Source organism: Ictidomys tridecemlineatus, chromosome 2 (genome assembly GCF_052094955.1).
Source record: "Ictidomys tridecemlineatus isolate mIctTri1 chromosome 2, mIctTri1.hap1, whole genome shotgun sequence".
In the NCBI taxonomy this organism is placed as follows: domain Eukaryota; kingdom Metazoa; phylum Chordata; class Mammalia; order Rodentia; family Sciuridae; genus Ictidomys; species Ictidomys tridecemlineatus.
Window position 1 is genome coordinate 226,285,399 of NC_135478.1, and position 23,132 is coordinate 226,308,530.

The 23,132-nt window shown below is 43.5% G+C and overlaps 1 protein-coding gene across 8 annotated transcripts in view; it reads right to left on the reverse strand.

The window, feature by feature from the left end:
• Positions 1 to 4,589: 4,589 nt before the first annotated feature.
• Positions 4,590 to 23,132, reverse strand: part of Prkag2 (protein kinase AMP-activated non-catalytic subunit gamma 2) — a 258,824-nt gene continuing 240,281 nt past the window's right edge. For 7 of the 8 annotated variants that reach the window (XM_078040857.1, XM_078040856.1, XM_040291239.2 and 4 more), the window contains 10 exons: positions 21,520 to 21,601; positions 20,615 to 20,673; positions 18,956 to 19,001; positions 17,137 to 17,191; positions 16,003 to 16,129; positions 12,998 to 13,163; positions 12,568 to 12,605; positions 11,151 to 11,297; positions 8,345 to 8,438; positions 4,590 to 5,669 (listed from right to left, as the gene is read on the reverse strand). In XM_078040857.1, the coding sequence (XP_077896983.1) occupies positions 5,638 to 5,669; positions 8,345 to 8,438; positions 11,151 to 11,297; positions 12,568 to 12,605; positions 12,998 to 13,163; positions 16,003 to 16,129; positions 17,137 to 17,191; positions 18,956 to 19,001; positions 20,615 to 20,673; positions 21,520 to 21,601 (846 nt within the window). In that variant the 3' untranslated portion in view covers positions 4,590 to 5,637. The remainder of the gene's footprint in view (positions 5,670 to 8,344; positions 8,439 to 11,150; positions 11,298 to 12,567; positions 12,606 to 12,997; positions 13,164 to 16,002; positions 16,130 to 17,136; positions 17,192 to 18,955; positions 19,002 to 20,614; positions 20,674 to 21,519; positions 21,602 to 23,132) is intronic. The other variant, XM_078040859.1, reaches the window with a different exon arrangement.

Here is a 23,132-nt window from a genome sequence, read left to right on the forward strand (position 1 = left end):
ACCGAAACCACTGTTTATCATCATCAAGTCTTACATTCTATGTAATTGGAATTTTTCAGCTCCATTTTAACCTTAAGGGACTATTATGGTATAGGTGGAGTCCGGGCTGAGCAAGGTAAGGGAGCTTACCACATTTCCTGGTAAGATGTCAGCCAGCTTCGCCCACCGCTCTGCTGGCCAGGAAGGAGGCAGCTGGGAGTGGTGTGATAGGGCTCCAGAGCACCAGGCAGGGAGTGCCGTCTGCCGGGCAGGGAGAGTCACCTGAGCGCTGAGGGCCTTGTAGGTGGGGAGGGAGAAGGGGGCTGGCAGCAGGAGCTCGGTGGGGAGGTTGGGGGGCAGGGCCCTGAGGGGCGAAAGGGCCTTCACCCCCCAGCGCAGGCCAGCAGCGCGGAGGACTTCTGAGCAGTGAAATGAAATGACCAGGTGTTTGGTTTAAACTGCAGTCTACCCACGAGGACTGTGAGTTGGAAGGGACAGTTCTTAGGGCTGATCAATTTGAAGACCTTAGAAAGCTGTCTTGGGACTGGGGCTGTAGCTCAGTGGTAGAGCGCTCACCTAGCATGTGTGAGGCCCTGGGTTCGATCCGCAGCACCACATAAAAATAAATAAATAAAGGTACTGTGTCCATCTACGACTAAAAAAAAAATTAAGAAAAAAAAGAAAGCTGTCTTTTCAAAGGGGCCGAGAGAAGGGGGATAAAAATCATACAGAAAACTTGGGGTTCTAGCTTCTCTGCTGTGTGCAGATGGCAGAGGTGACAGGAGACTGTGTTGGAGATGGGCAGTGTGAGGAAGTGGGGTGCCCTGTAGGCAGTGAAAGGCCAATCCCAGGGGTCAGGGGGCCAGAGATGGAGACAAGACTCTGCTGAGGACCCTTTTCCTTCCCCTGGGAGGCCAAGGAGAGGCTGGTGGGCTGCAGGCAGAAGTCAGGCTAAGGGCCACCCTGAAGGCCTGTCCAGAGGCCTTCCAGTATAAAGAGGGCCTGGGGGAGGTCCCCCATGCTGTCCTCAGAGCGCTGCTGGCAAGACTCTGCGGACCTGGCCTGCAGTGGTTTAGTGTCTGTTGGTCTTGGGTAGCGGGAGGCGGGTCCCTCTAGAAGCCCAGGTCACTGACTGTTTTGGGTCTCACAGGCCTGAGCTGCAGTGAAGGGGGCCTGCAGGAAAGAAAGGCGGTTCTTCACGCCGCCGCCGCCAGCTGGGGCCCTGCGGGCGTGGGACCAGGTGGTTGCTCTTATGAGCAAGGAACTCGGCCCGGGGTAGACAAGCCACACCTTGCCCACTTCAGGGGCACCCCTCGGCAGCTCCAGGTGGGAGTGTGACCCTGTATCCAGGAGAAACAATGCCTCCAGGTTCAGGTGACAGCTCCTGGCAAGGCAGGATGGGATAGTGAGTCCTCAGGACAGTCTGTGTGGGTGACCTGTCTCCTCTGCCTGCTATTTGAGGGCAGGAGTGCTGGGCATAAGGGCAGATTCATGGCTCTGCCTCTGGTTGGAGAGGTCCGGATGGTGGATGTGGGGCAGGGGTGGTCTTGTCACAGAGGATGCGTGGGTGGCAGGAAGGGCCCTGAGAGGTGACAGGTGGCTCTGCTTGCCCGTGTCAGGAAGTTGCATCTTGGTTTCCAGGGGTTGATACTTCCCTGTCTGCAGAGGGTCTCTGAGCCACGGGGAGGCACAAGGTACCTAACAGGTGATTCCCTGACAAGGACAAATAGGGACAAATATGGGGCCTGTTCTCTTTCTTGCCCCAATACGGTAGGAACACGTGACGATGGCGCTCAAGCCTAGCGGGCTTGTTTGCTAACTGGCCTCTGGTTCTGGGACTCTGAGGATGGGCCCAGGGCTCTGTGCGTCACTGAGCAGGAAGTCAGGTGATTTCACTGTAGGTCTGGGAGGAAAAGCACACTTAGGGGTTTCAGCCATTTTCCAGATTCTGATCTGCAAAAGCCCTCACAGGTAGAGGCTAGTACTCAAAGCATGGAGCTGTCTAGACAATTTGGTACCTGATTTTCCCAGACTTCCCTGCAGGAGGGATCCCCACTTTGCTTTGAGAGATGAACAAAAAAGCCTCTCCACGGTTTTATTGTGCCCTTGCTTAGGTAGACTGTAAAGCAGGGTGATGAGTATCCAGCACCAGAAGGAATCTATGGGGGTCAGGTGAATTTTTTTTTTTTTTGGGTACCAGGGATTAAACTCAGGGGCACTGGTCCACTGAGTCACATCCACAGCCCTATTATTATTATTATTTTTAATTAAAAAATATTTTAGTTATAGTTGGACACAATACCTTTATTTTATTTTTATGTGGTACTAAGGATCAAACCCATCGCTCCACATGTGCTAGGCCAGTGCTCTACTGCTGAGCCACATCCCCAGCCTTATTTTGTAGTTTATTTTTTATTTTTTATTTTTTTAAAGAGAGAGAGAGAGAGAGAGAGAGAGAGAGAGAGAGAGAGAGAGAGAGAGAGAGAGAGAGAGAGAGGAGAATTTAGAGAATTTTAATATTTATTTATTTTTTTTAGTTTTTCGGCGGACACAACATCTTTGTTTGTATGTGGTGCTGAGGATCGAACCCGGGCCGCATGCATGCCAGGCAAGCGTGCAATCGCTTGAGCCACATCCCCAGCCCCTTTTGTAGTTTATTTACAGACAGGGTCTCATTGAGTTGCTAAGGCTGGCTTCGAACTCGCAATTCTCCTGTCTCAGCCTCCCAAGCTGCTGGGATTACAGGTATGTGCCACCGTACCTGGCTAGGTGAATGTGTTTTAAGCCTGCTCTTCATGTGGACTTATAACTGTTTTGTAGGTAATTTTATATGAAAAAACAATTTTGTTCTAGATTTACGAAGTAATTTATTTTCCAAGTATTTCCCTGTGGGTAGGAATTTCCTCCTGAGGGTACTATTATGCAAAGCAAAATTCCCTTTTTTGGGGAAAATCTCTTTGGAAGGAATTCATGACAAGGGCCATGGAGATCTGTGGAATTCACCTGTGGGGTATTTCCACAGTCCCTTAACATGATTGGCTGCCTGCTGAGGTTTTCTTCCAACAACAGGTGGAATCAGTTAGAGAACAAGAAATGTAAAGTACCCAGAGATTCTACTTGTTTGGAGTGCTTCACTGATCTGGAGCTGGGTGGCTGCTGCCGGGGCATCTGGGAGTCACAGTTTGTCCAGTGGCACCCTGGCCTCTGCTCTCTGACACCTGCAGCACCCTCCTCCCCGCATGACCCCAAGTCTTTTTTTTTTTTTTTTTTAAAGAGAGAGTGGGAGAGGGAGAGAGAGAGAAGAGAGAATTTTTTAATATTTATTTTTTTTTAGTTCTCGGCGGACACAACATCTTTGTTGGTATGTGGCGCTGAGGATCGAACCCGGGCCACACGCATGCCAGGCGAGCGCGCTACCACTTGAGCCACATCCCCAGCCCGACCCCAAGTCTTGATAACCAAAAATGTGTCCAGTTGCCAAGCATTCCTGGTAGACACAATGTCCTCTGGTTGGGAGTCACTGACCTAGGAGACTGCTTATGTAAATGAGTCTCCAATAAAATGTTATAAGACATGTTGTCGGCTCAACAAATTTATGTTGCAAACCTTTTTTAGAGGTTAGAATGTAAAACAGAGCAGATGCCCTCATTTCTGGAATGGAGGTGCTATTTCCAACATGCTCCTGCCTTGCTGGCTGCAACACGGGTCCTGGAGTCCGAGCTGAGGCCCCCGGCACTGGGGCCTCCTCACACAGCCCGTGGCTCCGCTAGCAGACCCCCTGCAGGCACCAAGAGGGAGGCTGGCACAAGCACAGGGCTGTCCAGCAGGGCTTCTGAGGTGGGTTCTTCTATTTTAGGCTCACCTGGCTTCTCTCCTCCACGCACACGTTCCACTTTCCCTCACTCCCAAGAAGGCACTGAGAATCACTTGCCTACACCAAGCCTTTATGGGAGGCCTGTAGACGGAAAGAAACTCCTAACAGCCAAGCTGGGGTCTAACGCTGGGAGCAGGCTGCTCCCAACCCTGGTGGGCCTGGCATGCCACAGAGGGAACAAACCCTGACAAAGGACACTGATGGGAGCCACAGCCCCTGACCCAGGCCTCCCAGGAGCAGAAAACGCGCATGTTTTAAAGGGGCCCCAAACTGTTTCCTAAAGCAAAGACACATGCTACACCTGCACACCTCTGTGCCTGGAGCCTCTGCACGCACTGGTGTTGCTACAGATGGAGTGGATTCATCAGGTTTCTCCAGAACTTCACTGCTTCAGCAACTCTGGGACATGTTCCCTTCCTCCCAAATATTGCCACTAGTTTAAATCAAAAAACCACAACTGGTTCCATGGGGAAAACACACCATATATTCTTCCTCTCAAATTTGGCTTAAGAAACAGACATCTAGCACAAGAAAATCTGTGTAGCAATTTTTAAACATGTTCATATTTAATAATGGAGGGAAAGAGGTCGGAGTTTTTTTTTTCTGATGATGGATAACAGATGAGAATCCAGGTGTTCCCTTATTTGGGAGAAATAGCTAAGAGGAAAACTGCATGTAGAATTTTAATTAATACACGTAGAAATACATGGTATTTTAAAGAACCTCTTTAACAAAATGGTAGATAGTAGGATTTATTTTTTCAATTTGAAAAAACAAAACAAAACCCAAAAAACAAAACCTCAACCTCTCCTCATATATATACAGCGTCAACATGTTCAGAGCACTTACATCAGGCAATGTTGTTTTTCTTCAACTCTACAATAGCACTGCTGTGCCACAGTCAGATTTACAGTCTCATCAACAGTCACACAAACATCATGATTTTACAGTTCAATACACAAGAAAAAAATAGACATCTTCCCGGCACTTTGTTTCCTCCCAGCCACGGCCTGTTTCCACGTCTTTAAATCCCAACAGTGGCTATTTTAGAAGTCCTATCCTTTCCAGATCCAAAACTAAATAATGAGAAATTTGCCATTTTGAAATAACCAAGAGTTTATTAAAGGACATGGTGAAGTTTACCCACCAAAGGATGTGTAAAAAAATTTCATGAAAGTAAAAATAAATAAAGCTGTCGTAAAGCAGCCCGTTGACATGTTAGCTCAGACACTTACAGAAGTGTCATTGAAGTTGTAAAGTAATTATTTATATTCAAATTACAACTTTTTGATGAACCTAATGAAAATAACTGATTTGGTAAAAGGTTCAAAGACTTCCACATTCAAGCTCGGTGTCACTTCATGCGCACTCTCGGGCGGGGCGGGCAGCAGCGATGACATATTGCTGTATTCGGACATAAGGCACTGTGATCTAAACATGCTGTACACTCACCTTATGTCACATCACCTGTTCCATACCAGTGAATTCTTAGAAATGAAAAATAATAAACATTTCAGGACACAGTGCACTTTAATGACATACAGCATTTAAAATCCTTCAGATGAAGGTCTGAAAACAGTCTTTAACGCAAGGCTGAATCTTCAAGCACATAAAAATCTCTCTTTTTTTATGCTTACAACACTGGAAAAACACCCATTACTAAACCCTGATATACATTCTTCGCCATTTTACTCTCTCCCACTCGCAGCCAGTGTTCATGAGGCAAATCGTGACCCAGAAACTTTGTTCAAGTTCTCCTACGAGGAGGTCTACATTCTCCGCCGTCATTCTGTTTCTGCCTCCTTTTGTTTGGCACCTGCCAAAAGATGGAAAATGAAAGTTTCAAAGCTTATGCTAACAGTAGAGTGCTCTGCACCACTGGCTTCTACGTGCCCAGCACGTAGGACAATGGTGTGGGGGGGAAGGAGCAGGCGGCTCCCAGCTCCCCCCACCAACATGCTGCTGATTGATCCACATTACAAGTTATGATTCTAAATATGTACGATTCCACTGCTAAAAACTTCAGAAGATGTATGTAGGTAGGTTTTAGCATAGGCACAGAGAATTTCAGTTGTGCATACCTACAAAAGTCTAAAACACAAAGCATGTCTAGGGAAAATTCATGCAATGCCTACAAGAGTCTGGCGAGGGCATTTCACAACGGGTTGGTAGGGAAAGCGACTGTTCTGACCACAGCAGACGCTAGACTTCAGGAAGACATTAACAATCTACTAAGATAAGGGGCTAAAACCCGGCTGTTACTACCATCGGATTGCTTGCATGCTCATCCGGTGTGAGTGCAGCTACACAGGCTCACATGCAGTCTAAGTTTCAGCAATGAACTATTGCTGAAAACTTTGAAAAAAAGAAAATATTATTGTATTGAATCAGTATCCCTAACAGGGCACTGTGGCCCTTATGTGGGGAAAAGAATGGCCCCTGGCACTTTTCATTGCATCACAGCAGGTAGGTCTCAACAGTCCTCTGACTGACTATTCCGTAAATGGCCACCCAGCGGTGCTTGTCCTGGGTGCCCTGCCAAGCACCAGTGGCTTTCATTCATGGTTTCTGTTTCATCTCATGGAATCTTAGTAGGAGATGGGACTGTGCACCCTGCTCACTCTACAGATGACACTGAGGCTCACTGAGGTGAGGTGACATTCCAGCGGGCTGGAACCAGCGGTGCCGGCATTCAGCTGCTGAACACATGGGTACCTCCCCTGATGTGCGGGTGCTGACTGCTGTGGCGGATGGACTCGGGTCCTGTGAGTCCTCTCCAGGTGCTCACGTGCGGTCCAGCTATCAGGATCACAGAAGGTTTCCCCTAACGAATAGGGTTGTATCCAATAAGCCATTGAGAATGCCAATCCAGTGATTTCTAAGTGAACAAACACTCCAAATTCCAGCTGTGAAACAGACTGCGTCCCTGTCTCAGCAGGGGTGGGAGGAGTGTGAATGACTTACAGTTTTGAAATACGGAGCCTAGAGGCAATTTAAACTCATCCAGCTCGCCCTTCTCATGCTTACAGTTTGAGACACCAAGGCCCAGCGATAAGTCACTTGATGGGTTTACTTGGAGTTTTTAATGCCCCAAAGATCTTGGTCAAAGGGACAGTTGCCCTGGGCTGATCTTCAGACAGACTCTGCTGGCAGACTGCTGCTTTGTCCCGGGCCAGTCCCTGCAAAAGGGATCTTTCACTGAAGATGTCAAGCTATACACCTGTGGGGCTGAGTCTGCTCATTGAAGAAGCCTTTTCCTAATACACTTGGAAATTTATATACCGGCATTCCCTGGTGTGGGTTCGTGTAGCCTCCTCTTTGCTGTGCTGCTGAGGCAGGGCGGGGGGGGGGGGGGTCTGCATCACCAGGCAGGCAGCTGTGGCTCACTCTTGGGGCTGTGAGGATTTCACTGGTGAATGACACAATTTATCCATTCTTCTTTTGAAAGATATTTGGGTTATTCCAATTTTAGGGTAATGCAACAAGCAGTCTCATACTCGTTTATACTATTTCATGATTATGAAGATTACTGTGAGTTTGAAGCTCTCGAACACTCGGAGTCTGAAAATCACTGTATGAGGCCCGTCTGACCCAGCATCTGTTTCTGACTTACTCCATGCATGGTGGTCCCCCCACAGGCGTTTCTGATAAGTTCCAGGTGAGACTAATGCTGATGCCGAAGCCCAGGCCATCTGTGAAGGGGACTGCTCCACAGGGACAGCTCTCTTGGCATTCTCAACTAGTGAGAACGACTCAGGTGGTGGGGACTCCATTAGGGTGGGATTTTTAGGTTACAGAATAATTATAAAAACTAGTGTTGGGGGGCTGGAGTGCCGCTCAGCGGTAGAGAGCTCATCTAGCATGCGCGAGGCCCTGGGCTTGATCCTCACCACCACATATAAATAAATAAAATAAAGGTATTGTATCCAACTACAACTAAAAAAATAAAAACTAGTCTTGGCTGAGTTTGATTGATTCTGAACTGAAGCAAAATCAATATCATACAACATGCATCATTTACTGCTCCACTCCAGAGAGTTCAAACAATAATAAGTGCCACTTATTGTCCCATCTTGGTTTTGGGTCTGTGGCCCTGCAAGGCTGGCTTGCTGACATTTGATCAGGACCAGGAGGGAGGGGAGTGGGAAGAAGAGGAACAGAAAGGGAGGGGCTCTGGTGGTTTCGAGACCTGTAGAGCCCATCTCACCACTGAATACACAGCACGTGAGAAACCCCAGCTCTCGGGTCCCGCCACCCTCCTCCCCTCTGGGAATATCTCCTATAACTTTCCTCCTCTAAATGGAATGTCAAAATTTCAAAACTGAGACGAGAATGAAAATGGAAATGGATGACAAGATAACACACAAAGCCTCCATCTGGAGCGGGGGAGCGGGGGGGGGGGGCTGGAGGAAATGGGAGAAAACACCATTCACCACCCCACCTACCTCCCTTTCTAGACACTGGGGTCAAGACTGAAGTCAGCATTTTTACCTGCTGGTGTGAGTATCAGGGCTTGCAGAATGTCGGACAGGGAGATAATACCCACAATGCTGTCTGCTTCGTTTACTACCACCAGCCGGTGGACCTGCGGAGAGGAGAAAGCAGGCTGCGTGTAAATAAAAAGTGTTTTAAGAGGGATATTGGGGAAAATGCCACTCATGCACTTTAGTATAAGGAAGCAATGGTGGATTGAGCCAGAGAAAGGCCTGGGGCTCTAGGGTCAAAGTGCAATGCTGATTTGCTTGACCCTGTCCAAGAAGTATAAGCCAACTATATCCTATTGAGTTTTAAAATTTCAGAACATTGATAAAAGGCACGTTCAGCACAGAAGTACCATGTAGTTATAGACATTCTCTTAAGCATAGCAGTTTTACTTTTTAAAAGGTGAATCTGTTTCTAGTAGCCATCAGGAAACCTGTTCTACATGGGAAAGAAATCCAGACTGTTACAGAAACTAGGAAACAGGGCCACCTAAGATTGCCTTTTATTTTCTATAGTGTCTTTTCTCTATGAAATTCCTAAGAATAATATTCAGAAGGATGAATGAACTATAATGAAGTGAAATGGATACTATTAACCTCTAGTTTTCCTCTCTAAACTATTTTATAAATGAATGGAGGACATTCTGCAGCATTACTGTAACATCCTTCCAGCGGACGGCATGGCAAGAGCACGGTACTCTTCTGGCCTCTCTGACTTAATCTCCAGAAGCAACCGCGGGCCAGCTGGCTCCCCGCAGGGTCCTCTCCACAGGACAGGCGGAGCCTTCGCACAAAATTTGGACACAGGAAGGAGATAGAGAATGGGGGAAATTCTGCTTTTTAGTTTGTCTCTAATGACATGATGTTGGTGATGTTTTTTGTATCATAGTTTGCTTTAGGTTAATAAAAGTCACTTGGTCATCTTAAATTGAGCAACATAGATTTCTTCAAAAAGTTTTCTAATAAGCTTTCAGGTTCTTCAATACTCCTGTGATATAACACAGTATAATTACTGACCATAACTATAAATTAAAATAATGGTTTATATCTAGGATCAGAGAATGTTTTAAATTCTATGCTAGACATATTTTATTATCAATATTTAATAATTGTAATAATATCTCTTGATCTACTGAAGGTCAAGGGAAATCATCTCCCCTAGAGTGCTCACATGATTCTTTATAAACGAGAACCAAAAATAATGACAACTATTGCTGAGTCTGAAACCTACAAGTGTTCCTTGTCCAAGGTACCTTAAAGTTAGTGTTGTTTTTCCTATAAACCGAGTCTTTATTGACCCTGTGAACCCTTTTCTAACAAACTACATTAGAGTTAAAAATTGGTTTCATGCTCCAATAGGAGTCATCTGGTCAAAGAATTTTAAAGAGGGAAAATGTGAAGATGTGTAATTGAGAAAACTACTTAGTTGTATTATCATTTTCCTCAGTGTCCTCTTTTGTATTGCAGAGATTTCTACTGCCTTCAGGTGAACAGAGAAGAGCACAGGCCCTCCCCACACCACCCTGGACTCCACTGCCCAGAGAAAGCACTGTCAGTCCTGTGCTATGTGTGTGTTCGAGCCTCTTCTCTGTGCAGATGCATGTGGAGTCCTGCTGGGCACAGTGCCCAGCCTCTTCTCTTAGCAATGCCTTGCTAGTGGTTTTCAGCATCAATACCAGTGGATATTCTTCAATGTGTAACATGATTTTTAATTGTCATAAAGGACTCTGTCACATGGATGTCCACTGTCCTCACACATAGGGAGAGATACCTTACCTGTTTCTGCTTATCTTCAGAAGGTACATAATTCCAAAGACATTAATAAAAAGTTAGGGTGTATTCCCAAGTCAATTAACACCTTTTGAAAACAAGTGGTGAACTCAAGTAGAACAAGGGAAGGCTTGCCTCTGAGATGCTAGTGCAGCAGTTAAAAGCCTTGATCTGGGGGCAGAGCTGGGGGCTAACTCAGAGTAGGAAACAGCAGGTGGGGTGCTTGAACAGAGTTGAAGGAGGGCTTGGTGGATCTCTAATAACAATGGCCTTTGACGCAACTTTGCATGTCACTATCAGAAAGCAATGTAAGGTCACATGTTATTAGCTTAAAAATAACCAGGAACTTTGCTTCTTGGCCAGTTCTCTTACATTTATAATAATATCAAAACAGACTTCTCATTAGGAATGCATTTTGTTTAACTAGGGGCTCTTCCAGAAGGAAGAGAGTCGTAGCTTTAGCTGTAAAGACTGACACAGGACAACACTCCTGGACCTGCCTGACAGGACAGGAATGACAGTAGGAATGGGTATGCTGAATTAGGCAAGCCACACGGAGATCCTTCCCCTCTTCCCTACAGGGTCCTGCACCACGCATACTCGCACACCCACTCAGCCGCAGAGTACAAGGCTATGGGTGCCGAGGCTCAGGAGACTGGGGCTGCTAGGCCATTGATGATGATCTAAATCAGGGAAGAGAGAGATTGGTATGAAGAGAGCAAATTAATCTCTTTCATTGATTTACCATTTACTTTGTTAAAATAACATAAGTCATACATTTTAAACTTGGAATTCATAAATACTCCGAGTTTAAAGCTTCTGGGACAATTTTTGTTTCCTCATGTGCACATTTTTCAGGCTGTGAAAGTATCTCACCAGTGTTTTCAATTCAACTATGATATTAGAATTATTAATGAACTCACTTCAACTCAACGACCCTTTCTGGATCACCCAGAGGAAGCTGCGCTAGGCTCTGGGCAATGGCAGTGGCCTGCTCGTTGCAGTGGGACGGGGAGGAGGTGGACGGGTGGGGCTGGGGCTCTCACCTCGGCTCTCACTATCCTGTCCACGATGGTCTCCAGTGTTTCCAGCTTACTGCACTTCACAACACCTTCAAAATACTGTGATCGGTGCTGCAGGGCCTGGGTCACCGTGATATCCAGATTATTGTAGGTTTTCTCAGCAGCAAGATTCTGTAACAGTCACAGATCGGAACCCTTTCATTCTGATCCACATTAATGGCAAAACTGCGTCAAGTTTAAAACAAGCTGATTTGTAAAAACTTTAATATTTATCTTATCTGGACACCAAAAGTTCTTTCTAGCTTGCATCATGCCACAGTGCTGTCATTTCACCATCTTATCAATCATAATCAAAGACTTCACATCACGAGGTACACCTTAACTATGGAGTGCGTAGTAAGTGTTAGTGACGTATCCCGCCAGAGGCTTTTCTTATTCTTACCTTTGAGTGCTCCACACTGTGCCTGGTAGCATCTTTTGAGAGGACTAACACTTGTAAAGGGTGACAAGTACTACAGAGGTAGGGAGCCTGCATCAATAAACTTTCCCAATGAGCTCCCCGGAGACAAGGCTTTTGCCAGGAAGGCCTTGGTGGTGGTGGTGGTGGTGGTGGTGGTGGTGGTGGTGGTGGTGGTGGTGGTGGTGGTGGCAACAGCAGTGGCCCATCAGAGTCAAGAAGTTATGGGAGAAGAACAGGTCTGAGAAGTCAAGTCTAATAAAGCCAAATAGTGTCTCAGGGTTCTGATTAATTTTAGTGGGTCCCATTCAACCAAAATTCCAATGAACATATATTTTGGTGTCTATTATGTTAAACAGAATAGGATGAACCAAAGATCTGAGACAGATGCAAAAGAGTATTTAATGCAGGGGTCAGTACTGAAGCAACACATGGTGTGTACTTTGGAGCAAAGTATCTGTTCCTTTTCTTAGAAACAGTGTCAAACTCCTTAGAGTAAATGGGAAGAAAGGAGCTGCACATGGAAAGATGCAGAGTGGACAGTGAACCTAGGAGAATTAAGTCAGGATTCAAATATAGGACTCTATGTAATGCTATTTAATAAAAATTCTCTTGTAATCTTGTTCCGAACAGTGGCTCCCAGTGAGCAAGCAGGAGGGTGCATTTGGCAGGGCATCCACAAACTCCCGTGTATACTGAGCACGCGCCTACAGACAGCATGACCATTTCAACACATGCTACAGTGGCAGGTCTGTCTTTTGTTGGAAAGACAAACAAGTACTAAATGCTACTGCACACTAACATATGATTCATTGCTAAACCAATGAATATTAAAAGTCTTTACTATGGGGAGCCTGAAATTTTCTAAGATTTTCATCCTCAAAGAGGTTAGGAATTATTAGGGAACAAGAGAAAAACATAAAAATAGGTTAAATAGGCTTTAAGATATATTCTAAGAGGTTTTAAAAAATTAAAAATACTTACAATTACATCAAATTTGGAATAAATATCGACGACTTTTCCTAAAAATGAAAATATGTGTTAGAAAAATATTTGAGGAACAGAAATACTTTTTAAAATCAGTCTTAACTAAGCCGTTACCAGGGATTAAGCACCGATAGACCTGTCTGAGCTGCCACTCACAAGCCCTGACTCCACCCACCTCCGTCACCTGGCTGCTCCTTGGAGGACTACAGTTTTTGTCCATGAAGAACAAAGATCATGTCTATTTTAAGATGGACGTGAAATCATATTTTAGTGAAACTATGAATATAAACGAGTTTAAATTTCTTATTTTCCAGAGAGCTCCTAAGTGCTGAATGCATTGCATCTAAAAGTTCATTCTCTGCTTCTCCCATACTTTGCCTTGAGGAGTAAACAGGGACTATGGTTTGGCAGGGACAGCTGCACAGACCTGACTCGTCCACCACGGGCAAAGCCGACACTCGTCTCTCCACAAATATGCTCAAGGCTCTGATGATGGGGGTGTCTGGGTGGATGAAGGCGATGCTGTGGTACGTTCCTATTCCCAGCTCGTCCAGGTTCTGCCTCATGAAGGCGGGCTTTGGCATGTCAGACATCTAGACAGGGAGACAAACGCAGACGTTCCAGAACCACCACAAACCCTCCTGATGGTCAAATGTCCAGATCTGCATGGAAAACTATGTCCGATATATCAAAGTTGCCTTTCTAACAATCTGCTTGGATGTCTCAATTAACATGAAAAAGTTACGTAACAATTGTATCTTTCATTCAAACCAGTTTGCACATCTATGCTTATCTTTAAAGTATTCAAAGCATTTTAACATTATAACATTTCTCCTATACATTCACTGAAAAAGTGGGTAGATGAAGGGAACAACAGCTCTATTTGGGAAATTAAGACTTGGAAGCCACCAAGAACAGAACATTTATTCTTAATTATTCACATTAAACTCTTTGGTCCTGCTGGTGGCGTTGAGTAACATCTATGAAGAACCCAGAATTTGCAAACCCCAGACCCCTGGCAGTGGCTGAGCCCTGGAGGCTAGTCCTCACTCCACCCACTCCACACCCTGACCACTCCTTGGAGGACTCCAGGTTTTGTCTATTAGGAACAAAGAACAAGCCAGCTGAATAGAATTAACAGAACCCTTAAAAATTAATGTTCTTTTCATGGGCAGTTTTCAAGGAGGAGGGATAAGTCAGAAGAGAAAAGTCTAGGATCATGTTTGACATAACAAAATAAGGTCTATGGTTTCAAAGATCCACCTTTTATAAAGGGTACAGTTGATTCCATCCTCCTGGTGTACCTTATAATTATCAGGAAAAGATGAACAATTAGAAGAAACAAAATGTTCAAGTCAAAGAGTTCATCAATATTCAAATCATGAGAATCCTAGAAATTTAGAGAAAAAAAAAGAAAGACCTATTAGGTCATCTAGTCCATCTCAATATAGGATATTCCCTGTTCTAAACTCTAGGCTTCGGCTAATTTTCAAATATCCTGAAGGGTAATGCTACCTTTTCTCAGACTATGATCTCATTAATTCAGTAAAAATCAGATCCTGAAGTTTCTTTATTTAAATTCCACATTTTTATCTGAGAACCTCTAGCTGAATATTCTAGTAGCATGATTCTAATTACCACATTGGCCCAAATATAAGGCAGTACTGGACAGAGGGAACCTCCTCTATTTTTATAAGGGAAAAATCTGACCTAGCTCTGCAGAGGGACACTCTCACACCTGTCCTTTGGGGTGGCGGTGATAGCATGGGTGGTCTGGGCCTGCAGAGGCTCTTGGGTTGCAACTCACAACTCACTGCCTGGGCAACTCTGGGCCTGTCGCCCCTGTGTACAACCTCACGGGCCAGCAGACGGTTGTCAGAGGTGGCTGCAGATCTGGAGTGCTTGGTGTGCATACCAGCTCTGCCACCTGCCAGCCACAGAACCCTGGCCAAGACACTTCACCTTGCTTAGGGGCATCACCTATAAAATGGGCTTAATAATAAATACCCAGCTGATGGGGCGGTAGTTCAGCCTGTGAAGTGCTAGCCCAGTGCCGGGCACAGCAGCTCTCATAGTTAACACATTTCAGAATTATGACTCTTAAGGCTTAAGTGCACTATAGGCCTAGGACATGTGGAGTCTGAAAATGTGCCTCTTGGGCTGGGATTGTGGCCCAGTGGTAGCACGCTCACCTAGCATGTGCCAGGCCTTGGGTTCGATTCTCAGCACCACATAAAAATAAATAAACAAAATAAAGGTATTGTGTCCAACTACAACTAAAAACCAAATATGTTAAAAAAAAAAAAAAAGTGCCTCTCTACCCCACACCCGGTGTTTCTGCAAAACCTAAACGATAAGGCTGCCCCGTTCCCAGATTACAAACTGATAAACAATGTCAATATGTCCCTCATTTTTTCCCCTAGACTGTCTGTTAAACTTCATGTTTTTGTTTATTTTTTTGGTAAATTACTCTTCTTCTTCCTATTTCATAGCATTTATTTAACCATGAAGTGTAATTTATATATATATATAGACTATTTTAAAATATAAGACTGGTTTGATGAACAAGATATTTCAAGGCTGCTTCCAGGGGAAGAGCTTGGTCAGCCTGTGAATTACACTGGATGCAATTTGAATTCCTACGCAGGGCTGTGGAACAGAAAGTGGAAGAGCTACTTTGAAGTAGATTTTTAATATCTACTATGTTCTTTGTGAAAAAACAACTTACCAATGCTGCCTAGGGATCTATCTGACTACTTATGTGTAACCTTAAATTCAGTGACAGTAATAAGGGGGAGCAGAGAAGCTGTCTCGCTTCTGAGCCTCTTTTCACATTGTGGACCAAAGAGGTTGTGGGTTTTAAATGATTATGAGACCAGCTAATTTCAGACACCACTGAGAAAACGAATGGATAATAGAGGCCTGATTTGGACCAACAAGGTGTTCTCTTGACAAAATTTTATTTGCTTTGGGATTTCCTAGTATTGCTGTTGTTTATAAGAAGATAACCTCAGGAACAGTATTTTTTGAACATGTTCCTTGAACCGTAACACCGATCAAAGCATCATGAAGCAACTTTTGTCCTAAGCATTGGTTCAGTTTACTTGTACAGCAGTCCTTAATTAGACTGACTTGTCAGCAGTTTTACCTCCCCTTGGGTATTAGGTGATAAAATGTTCTAATTTAGGTGGAGAAGTAATTCCAAGTGTTTTTATTATTTTGGTACTTGTACTTGAATGTGATTGCTTTTTAACTGAAATCAACTTTGAGAATGTACAATTCAAATAGTAGTTAAGTTGAAAAACTAAAGTTTAGAAGTGGAGACCTCAAAACTAACAATCTACTACTGAGAGTAACAGAAGCCAATTTACTTGAAATGAATTAATTGAAGTAAATGCAACTATGTCTTTAGAAACACTAAATACTACTTACAAAAAGCTGGAGGAACTTGAGGATTCTTTTGTGAGTAAGTATATAAAGTGCATTCCCACTGATAGGGTCAATAACTGGCAATCTGTGGATTTTATTTTTGATCAACGAGTACACAGCATCGAAGAGGCTGCGGGAAAAGCCATTAAAGTTGTTAGGAGGCTTTAAAGAAAAGTCAGAAATCTTTGGACTATCCCAGCTTTAAAGCATTTCCAGTGTTTGTATATTACCATAATAAAAGGTTTATCAACTTAAAATACTGTTATGATTTTTTTTCCCCAGAGCTGGGGATGAAACCCAGGGCCTCATGCATGCCAGGTGAAGGCTGTACCACTGAGTCACACCCCCAGCCCATGGACAAGTTTTAATCTGGAGACCACAGTATATTTTTAGTTTTTCACAATCTGTTAAAAATATCTGAAACACAAGTGCTAGCTTCAAGTCTGTAGGGAGTACTCCTTCGCAGTGTATTTAGGGACCTGGATTAGGGCAGACCACATAGCCCTTGGGGAGCTAGGGGCCTGGGGATCGCACAGAGGCCAAGCTAGCTGGTGGGCTCCCAGGGTGGGAACTGGCACCTGTGGCTCCAGCCACCGGACTGGGTGGAGCCACCTTCTGCCTACTCACTGCCTCCCCTATGACTGGCTCCAAGAAGGCTATTGGGTGTGTCTTCCTGTTAAGATTTGGAAATGAGAAAAATAAAACAAATAATTTACCTTTTCTCTCTAGAGTTCTTGAGATTTAAAAATGTCTTCTAGACTATCCTTTTTCATGAAAGCCTTCCAGGATCAGAGTCAGTACTGTTTCTATGCCATTCCCAGGCTCTGTCCTCTTGGACTGCCTGAGCAGGGTGGGGTGAGCCCAAGATTTGGCAACTGCACAGCTCCCTACACTGACCCAATACAGGAGATGGGACATTCAGGACTGCGTAGTGTGACCATCTGCCTAGGCCATGTCAACCTCGTGCGGGAACATGGTTGTGACTTCTCTTGTCCCTAACTTTAATGAACTCAGATTTGGAGTTAGGGAGGCCGGCCCCATTTAGAGTGGAGAATGTTTTGTTTGTTTGCTTCTATTTATCTAACATGATAATAAAACAGGTATATGAAAATAAAGGGAAAAAAACTACACGTTTACCTTGCATCTGGAGATATATTCACTAAAGGCTTAAATGTTTCTTGTAAATAAAGCTCTGTATTTATAGAAAGAAAATGCGCAGTTAGTTTACATATTTGCTGTTTGCCGTTACCACAGAAATTCAAATACCCTTCTGTTTACAGAGAATTAAAAGAATTAAAAATCTACATCAAAAGAAAATTTAAAAACTATTCTGTTAATTATAGGTATGGCAGTATTAAGCAACTTTGATTGTTCTCTGAATGTTGCCTTTGAAGAAAAACTAAATATTTAAAAACAGGATTTTAATAGATACTTATAACATTGGGGGAAAAGTCAAGCAATCTGATAAAAGAGCAATATCAGCTCTTTTATCAGAATGCTATCAACTTAAAATTATGCTCAAGAAATGAAGCATTTACAAAATCCTTTAAAGATAATTTTCATAAGTTATAAAATTAGTTAATAATAAACTTTGCTCTTTAAATCTTCTTGTTTCATTTTACTAAATTAATGCTCACAACCTACTGAATCCTGGGAATCTTTCCAGCAAATGGAAATTTTCTTGGTAAAGATATCAACTGTAATTAATTTGCTTTCCCAAGGTATGCACACTGAAGGTAGTTGAGAATACCTAAGCACTTTTATTTCTACCAAATACCATGTATGAAATATGTAAATATACTTATACCTTGGTCAACAGTGTGTAAAGTATCATTTGATAAGAATTATTGGTCCTGATGTTAAGTTACACAATCACATCCTAACAGGCCATATGGATTCCATGTTGACTTAATTCATTCAGCTTGGACTGAGAAAGCGATAATAAATCAAATATATCACTCAACAAAGCCTCTAACTCATTAAAAGGGCCTGCAGAGCTTTTGAGATACTGAGCATTGTTCTCAGTGACCATCATTGTGTATTCTCTGGGGCATACTATGGGAAGTGCAAATCCAGACTACTGAATTTCCAATCTGAAATTTCCCTTCAGTTATTCCCTCCATTTCTTTTCTCTCTTTTTCTTGGGAGGGGGTTCTGGCAATTGAACCCAGGGGCACTTTACCGCTGTGCTATATCCCCAGCCCTTTTTAAATTTTGAGATGGGGTCTCACTAAGTTGTCTGGGGCTTTGCTGAGTTGCTGGGATTAGAGCGTGTGCCACCACGCCTGGCTGGTCCCTCCATGTCCATCCAGGCTTTTCCCTGGATGCCCTCCAAGGGCTCTTCATTCCACTCAGTCTGAGTCCTCTCACTCCCATCCCACCCCTCTGCCTGCTCCACCATCCACTCATGGGCTCAGGAAGACTCATTCGCAATCACAGAACAAGAATTCAAAAAATGGTTCCACTGCAGAAAAGTGTTATGATTGAAAAGGGTGAATTTCAATGTGCAAAAAATAGTGTTCCTGGAATTATTTCCTTGGTTTTTGATCCAAACCATTCAAAGAGTTAAGGCTTACTTGTTCTGTGTTTTGCCATAATTTGGAAAGAAATAAGTTTAAATCAGAACAGACCCTTACTTCTGTGAAGGTCTGGCAGGTCCTTGGAGCATTTTCTGTACAAGGGCAGGTGTCAGGGGCTGGCTCTGTGGTCAGCTCAATCCCTCTACATTGCCAGCCCGATTGCCAGGCCTGGCTTGTGTGGGTACTCTACATGCCCATTACCAGAACGGGTAGCCAGACTTCCAAAATGAAGACAAAAAAAAAAAAAAACCAGTATGTTTTCTCTAATGTGTTATTATCATAGAGAAAAGAACGTGTGATACTAAAACATACTTTACACACTAAGTTTAACATTTTCTCCCAGATAGTAAAGATTTTTAGCACCTAGTAGTGCTTACCCCTCCATGTTTCAATCTTATGTTCCTCTAATTCATAAATTTGTACCTGCGAATAAGAAAAATTCTTATTTACAAATGTTAACATATACAATACAGGAACAAATAAACTACTTGGAAAATGATACGGCTTTTATAACAGCATTTTTCTGTTTATACTTAGAAAATGAGAAGAAATGCAGAGAAAAACATGTATCCAAGTATTAAGAAAAACTTTGGGCTTTATATTTAGATCCAACTGCTTTTCAGCAATTTTGATTTAATAAATCATTGCTGAGATTTGTCACATGGGATCTGGCTGTACTTTATCAAAATCCATCCATTTAAAAATCACACTGTAGGCAGGGGATATTGCTCGGTGGCAGAGCGCTTGACTAGATGCACAAGGTGCTGGGTTCCATCCCCAGTACTGGAAAAAACAACAACAACATAAAATATCATACTTGTGTTGAGTTTTTCTAGTCCAAAAGCAAAGATATGACCCCTAGTATTAACCTGCCTTGGTGGCGGTCAAGAAATCAGAATGTCGCAGGACATAAAATAGAGTATTATAGTCTTTGTTAAAACTTCCTTCTGAGGGCGTGTCTCACCACGGCTCACTGTTGTATTTTACGTAGAAATGCTACATAATAGCATTTTAGGCAACAAAGGACCACACATGTGACTATGGCGTAAGACTATCGCCCAGTGACACATCTTAATTTGGGTAAAAGGTTCTGCCACGTTCACACAAGAAAGTCAAATGCCCACACACTTCTCAGATGGTGTCCCCTTGTTGAGTGATGCATGACTGCAGCGGACAACTGGCCAACAGTATTAACTGAACTGACTTACACCTTTTAGATGCCCCATGTAGTGCCAGTGAAATAAAGATTACAACTCTGCCCCTCCTCACGCTCACAAAAAGTCAGACCCAAAACTACACCAGGGGAATCATAAACATCCCAGTGTTCGACCAAGGACAGAAGTGGTTTTCAAACTACGCTCTTGCACAACAGGGGGGCAGGCTCCTCGGGCTCTGCTGCTTACTCACATCAGCTGGAGCAGTCTTTCCTTCACTGGCAGAAAAAAGCCAACACTGCATTTTTTCAATTTTAATCTCTACTTTCTTTTTTTTTGTCCTTTAAAACCATAAAGCACACATAGCTCTTGCCATGAAATTGCTGGGGAAACTCATCAACCTCTATGCACATTAATAGGCCTGCAAAGATAAACCCTATGGTTTCCCCCCTTATCTCAGGTGTGAGGCCCCATTGGTCTGACCCTCTGGACAAGAGCAGTGGGAGGTGTCCCTGTGCCCAGCCCAGCAGACGCCCAGTACCCTGCTGCCACAGGATGCTCTTGGAAGTCAAGCAGTGTCTACTCAGTGAAGTTTACAGAACATAGGGTCCACTGACTAGAGGAACTCTGAGAGCGGAACGTGGCAGCTATTTCCCTCCAGCTTTCCTGAGCAAAACTGCGCCAAGCCATGAGTATGTGACTGAGGGTAGGCTAGCTCCGTACTGGGGTTAGTAGCTTCACCTTGCAATTCCCTCTTCATATATGTGAAATAATGAACCATGCACCCCCATCTCATACCAAAAAGATCTTAAAATATGCCCCCTCCCCAAACAGACATATACAGTACCAATTAATAAAATAGTAAGGATCAATGCCACTTACCATAGGTGACTTATAATATCTATGCAGTATATTTATGAAATCTGTGATTGTTAACATTCCTGGAACAAAGAATAGTATGTTTAAAAACAAAACCGTGGATATGGACAAGGAAAATTTAAATGGCAAGTGAACCTCGAATATTTACTAAAAAAGCTAATAAAATATACCTTAAGGATCTTAAGCATAGGTTAATATATTTCTATTAATGTATTTTCTATGTCTAGTTAGAGATATAATTCTAGCTGAAATTAAACCTGAAATTTAGCTACGGAATGAGAATATTTGGCAAATCAATGGGAAAAAATTGTCAATTGTTATTAAAACATCTAAAAGAGCTAAATGATCTAAAATACTTTTAAAATAAGGTATAGTCTAATAAAGAATTAGGAATATAGGAATATTGCTTTAGGAACATGACCTCTGGAAGCACTGAGATGGTTTTCCACTATAAATAAAACAGTTTCAGGAACGAGGGTCAACATTTGCTGTGTACCTACTATGTGCCAGAAGACTAAGATATGACCCACTTCCCTCAGGGAATTATCACCTGGGGGGAAGCAGACACAGGCTATTTCAAAATGATGTGCTGCACAGGCACCCCTGAGCTAGGGCTGCAAAGGCGCATCTGCCACGCACAAGGGTGGGCTTTTGTCCCCGGGTTGACAAAGGCACACAAGCTCTTCAGAGTGTCAAAGAGTTGCTAAATTAAAAGAACATCACCAAAGGACTCCAGCGAAAGCACAAGCAGGGCAGTGTTCTGGGTCTCGGCAGTCCTGCCTTCCCCGTGTGCGAAAGCAAGGAAGTCCTGTGACCAGCAACAGGTTCACCACCTGAGCTCCAAGGGCGCCCTGCACATCCCCCAGCTGTCCTCCCGTTTCAGGCTCCCCCAGGCTCGCCCTGCTCACCTACAAAACTCTGCTTTTTACTCTCCCACAGTGGCGCTGCCCGGACACCGTTGGCCACCAAGGCAAAGAAGGCCTTCTTGACCTACAGAAAAAGCAGAGGAAGGACACGAGCTGGATGGCCACCTGTCGGAGGAGACACCTCAACAGGACGTCCATCGTCTCTCCTCATTATCTCTGATGGCGGGTTTTGTCAGTTTGACAATCTGGAAATCATGTTATTAGCAAAAACCCGCTTGTATTATACTTAGGAACATACAGGGATTGGAGATTGCTTTTTGAAACTAAACAATTCAATTAACTTCAATTTCTTTCCTTCTTGTGACTGAAGACTTTTAAATTTTTTTTTTTAAGTTGTAGACGGACACACAATATCTTTATTTATTTTCTATGTGGTGCTGAGGATTGACCCAGTGCCTCACACATGCGAGGCAAGTGCTTTACCACCACTGAGTTACAGCCCCAGCCCTGAAGATTTTTTTTGTTAACATAAAGACTTCATATAATTAAAACCATACAAAATAATTAAAGGCTCTAATTTCTACTATATGTGATTAATAATTCATTTGAAAATACTGAAGCTATCTCAAATGACTTGAAATGAAAATTTGTTTTTAATATGCTCAATAACAAAAACAAACAAACACTCTCATTTCCCCAAGGATGAAAAAGAAAAGATCTGAAGATATAATGTACTTGTACTTTTATTCCCCAAACACACTCCGTACGTGCCTATTATGGGTCAGGCACTGTTCAGAATATGCTAAGACAAGAATCTCATTTAGCCCTCATGACAAATAATATAAGGTAACAGACAGATGATTTATTAACAGTTGAAAGCTCAGTGCTGAATACTCTAAATACAAAATGCAGTACAAATAAGGAAAATGTTTAAATTTTGTTAATAACTGAAAGAAATAAAAACTAAAGGGAATCTAAAGCATCATTTATAGCTGCTGCCGTAGTTTGGATCTTAAATGTCTCCCAAAGGCCCATGTGCTGAAGGCCTGGTCCCCAGCTGTGGTGCTGCTGGAAGGTGACAGAAGATACAGGGGTAGGCCCTGGTGGAAGGAATTAGGAACTGGGGGCACGCCCTTGAAGGGGTAATGGGATCCGGCCCCTCCTTTCCCTTCTTTCTGTCTTTTTGCTTCCCAGCTACCAAGAGGGGAACGCCTACTCTGCCCCATGCTACCCCCATGACATGCTGCACTGCCACAGGCCCATAGCAACAGGGCCAAATGACCAAGGACTGAAACCTTTGAAACTGTGAGCCAAAGTGAACTTTTCCTCTTTACAAATTGTTTATCTCAGGCATTTTTATCACAGTGATGGAAAGCTGACTAACTGCTGCTAAAATAAGTCAATACTTCGAAGTTCTATCTCCTTATAATTGCTATTATAAAATCAAAGTGGGAAAAAAAAAAGAAGTGTGTCACATTAGATTGGGTAGAGAGAAGTGAAGGGAGGGGAGGGGAGGGGAAGGGGGGATAGGAAGGGCAGCAGAATAAAACAGACATTATTATTGCTGTATGTATACAGTGACTGTATGACCAATGTGATTCTGCAACCTGTACAAACAGAAAAATGAGAAGTTATACCCCATTTGATTCAAATGT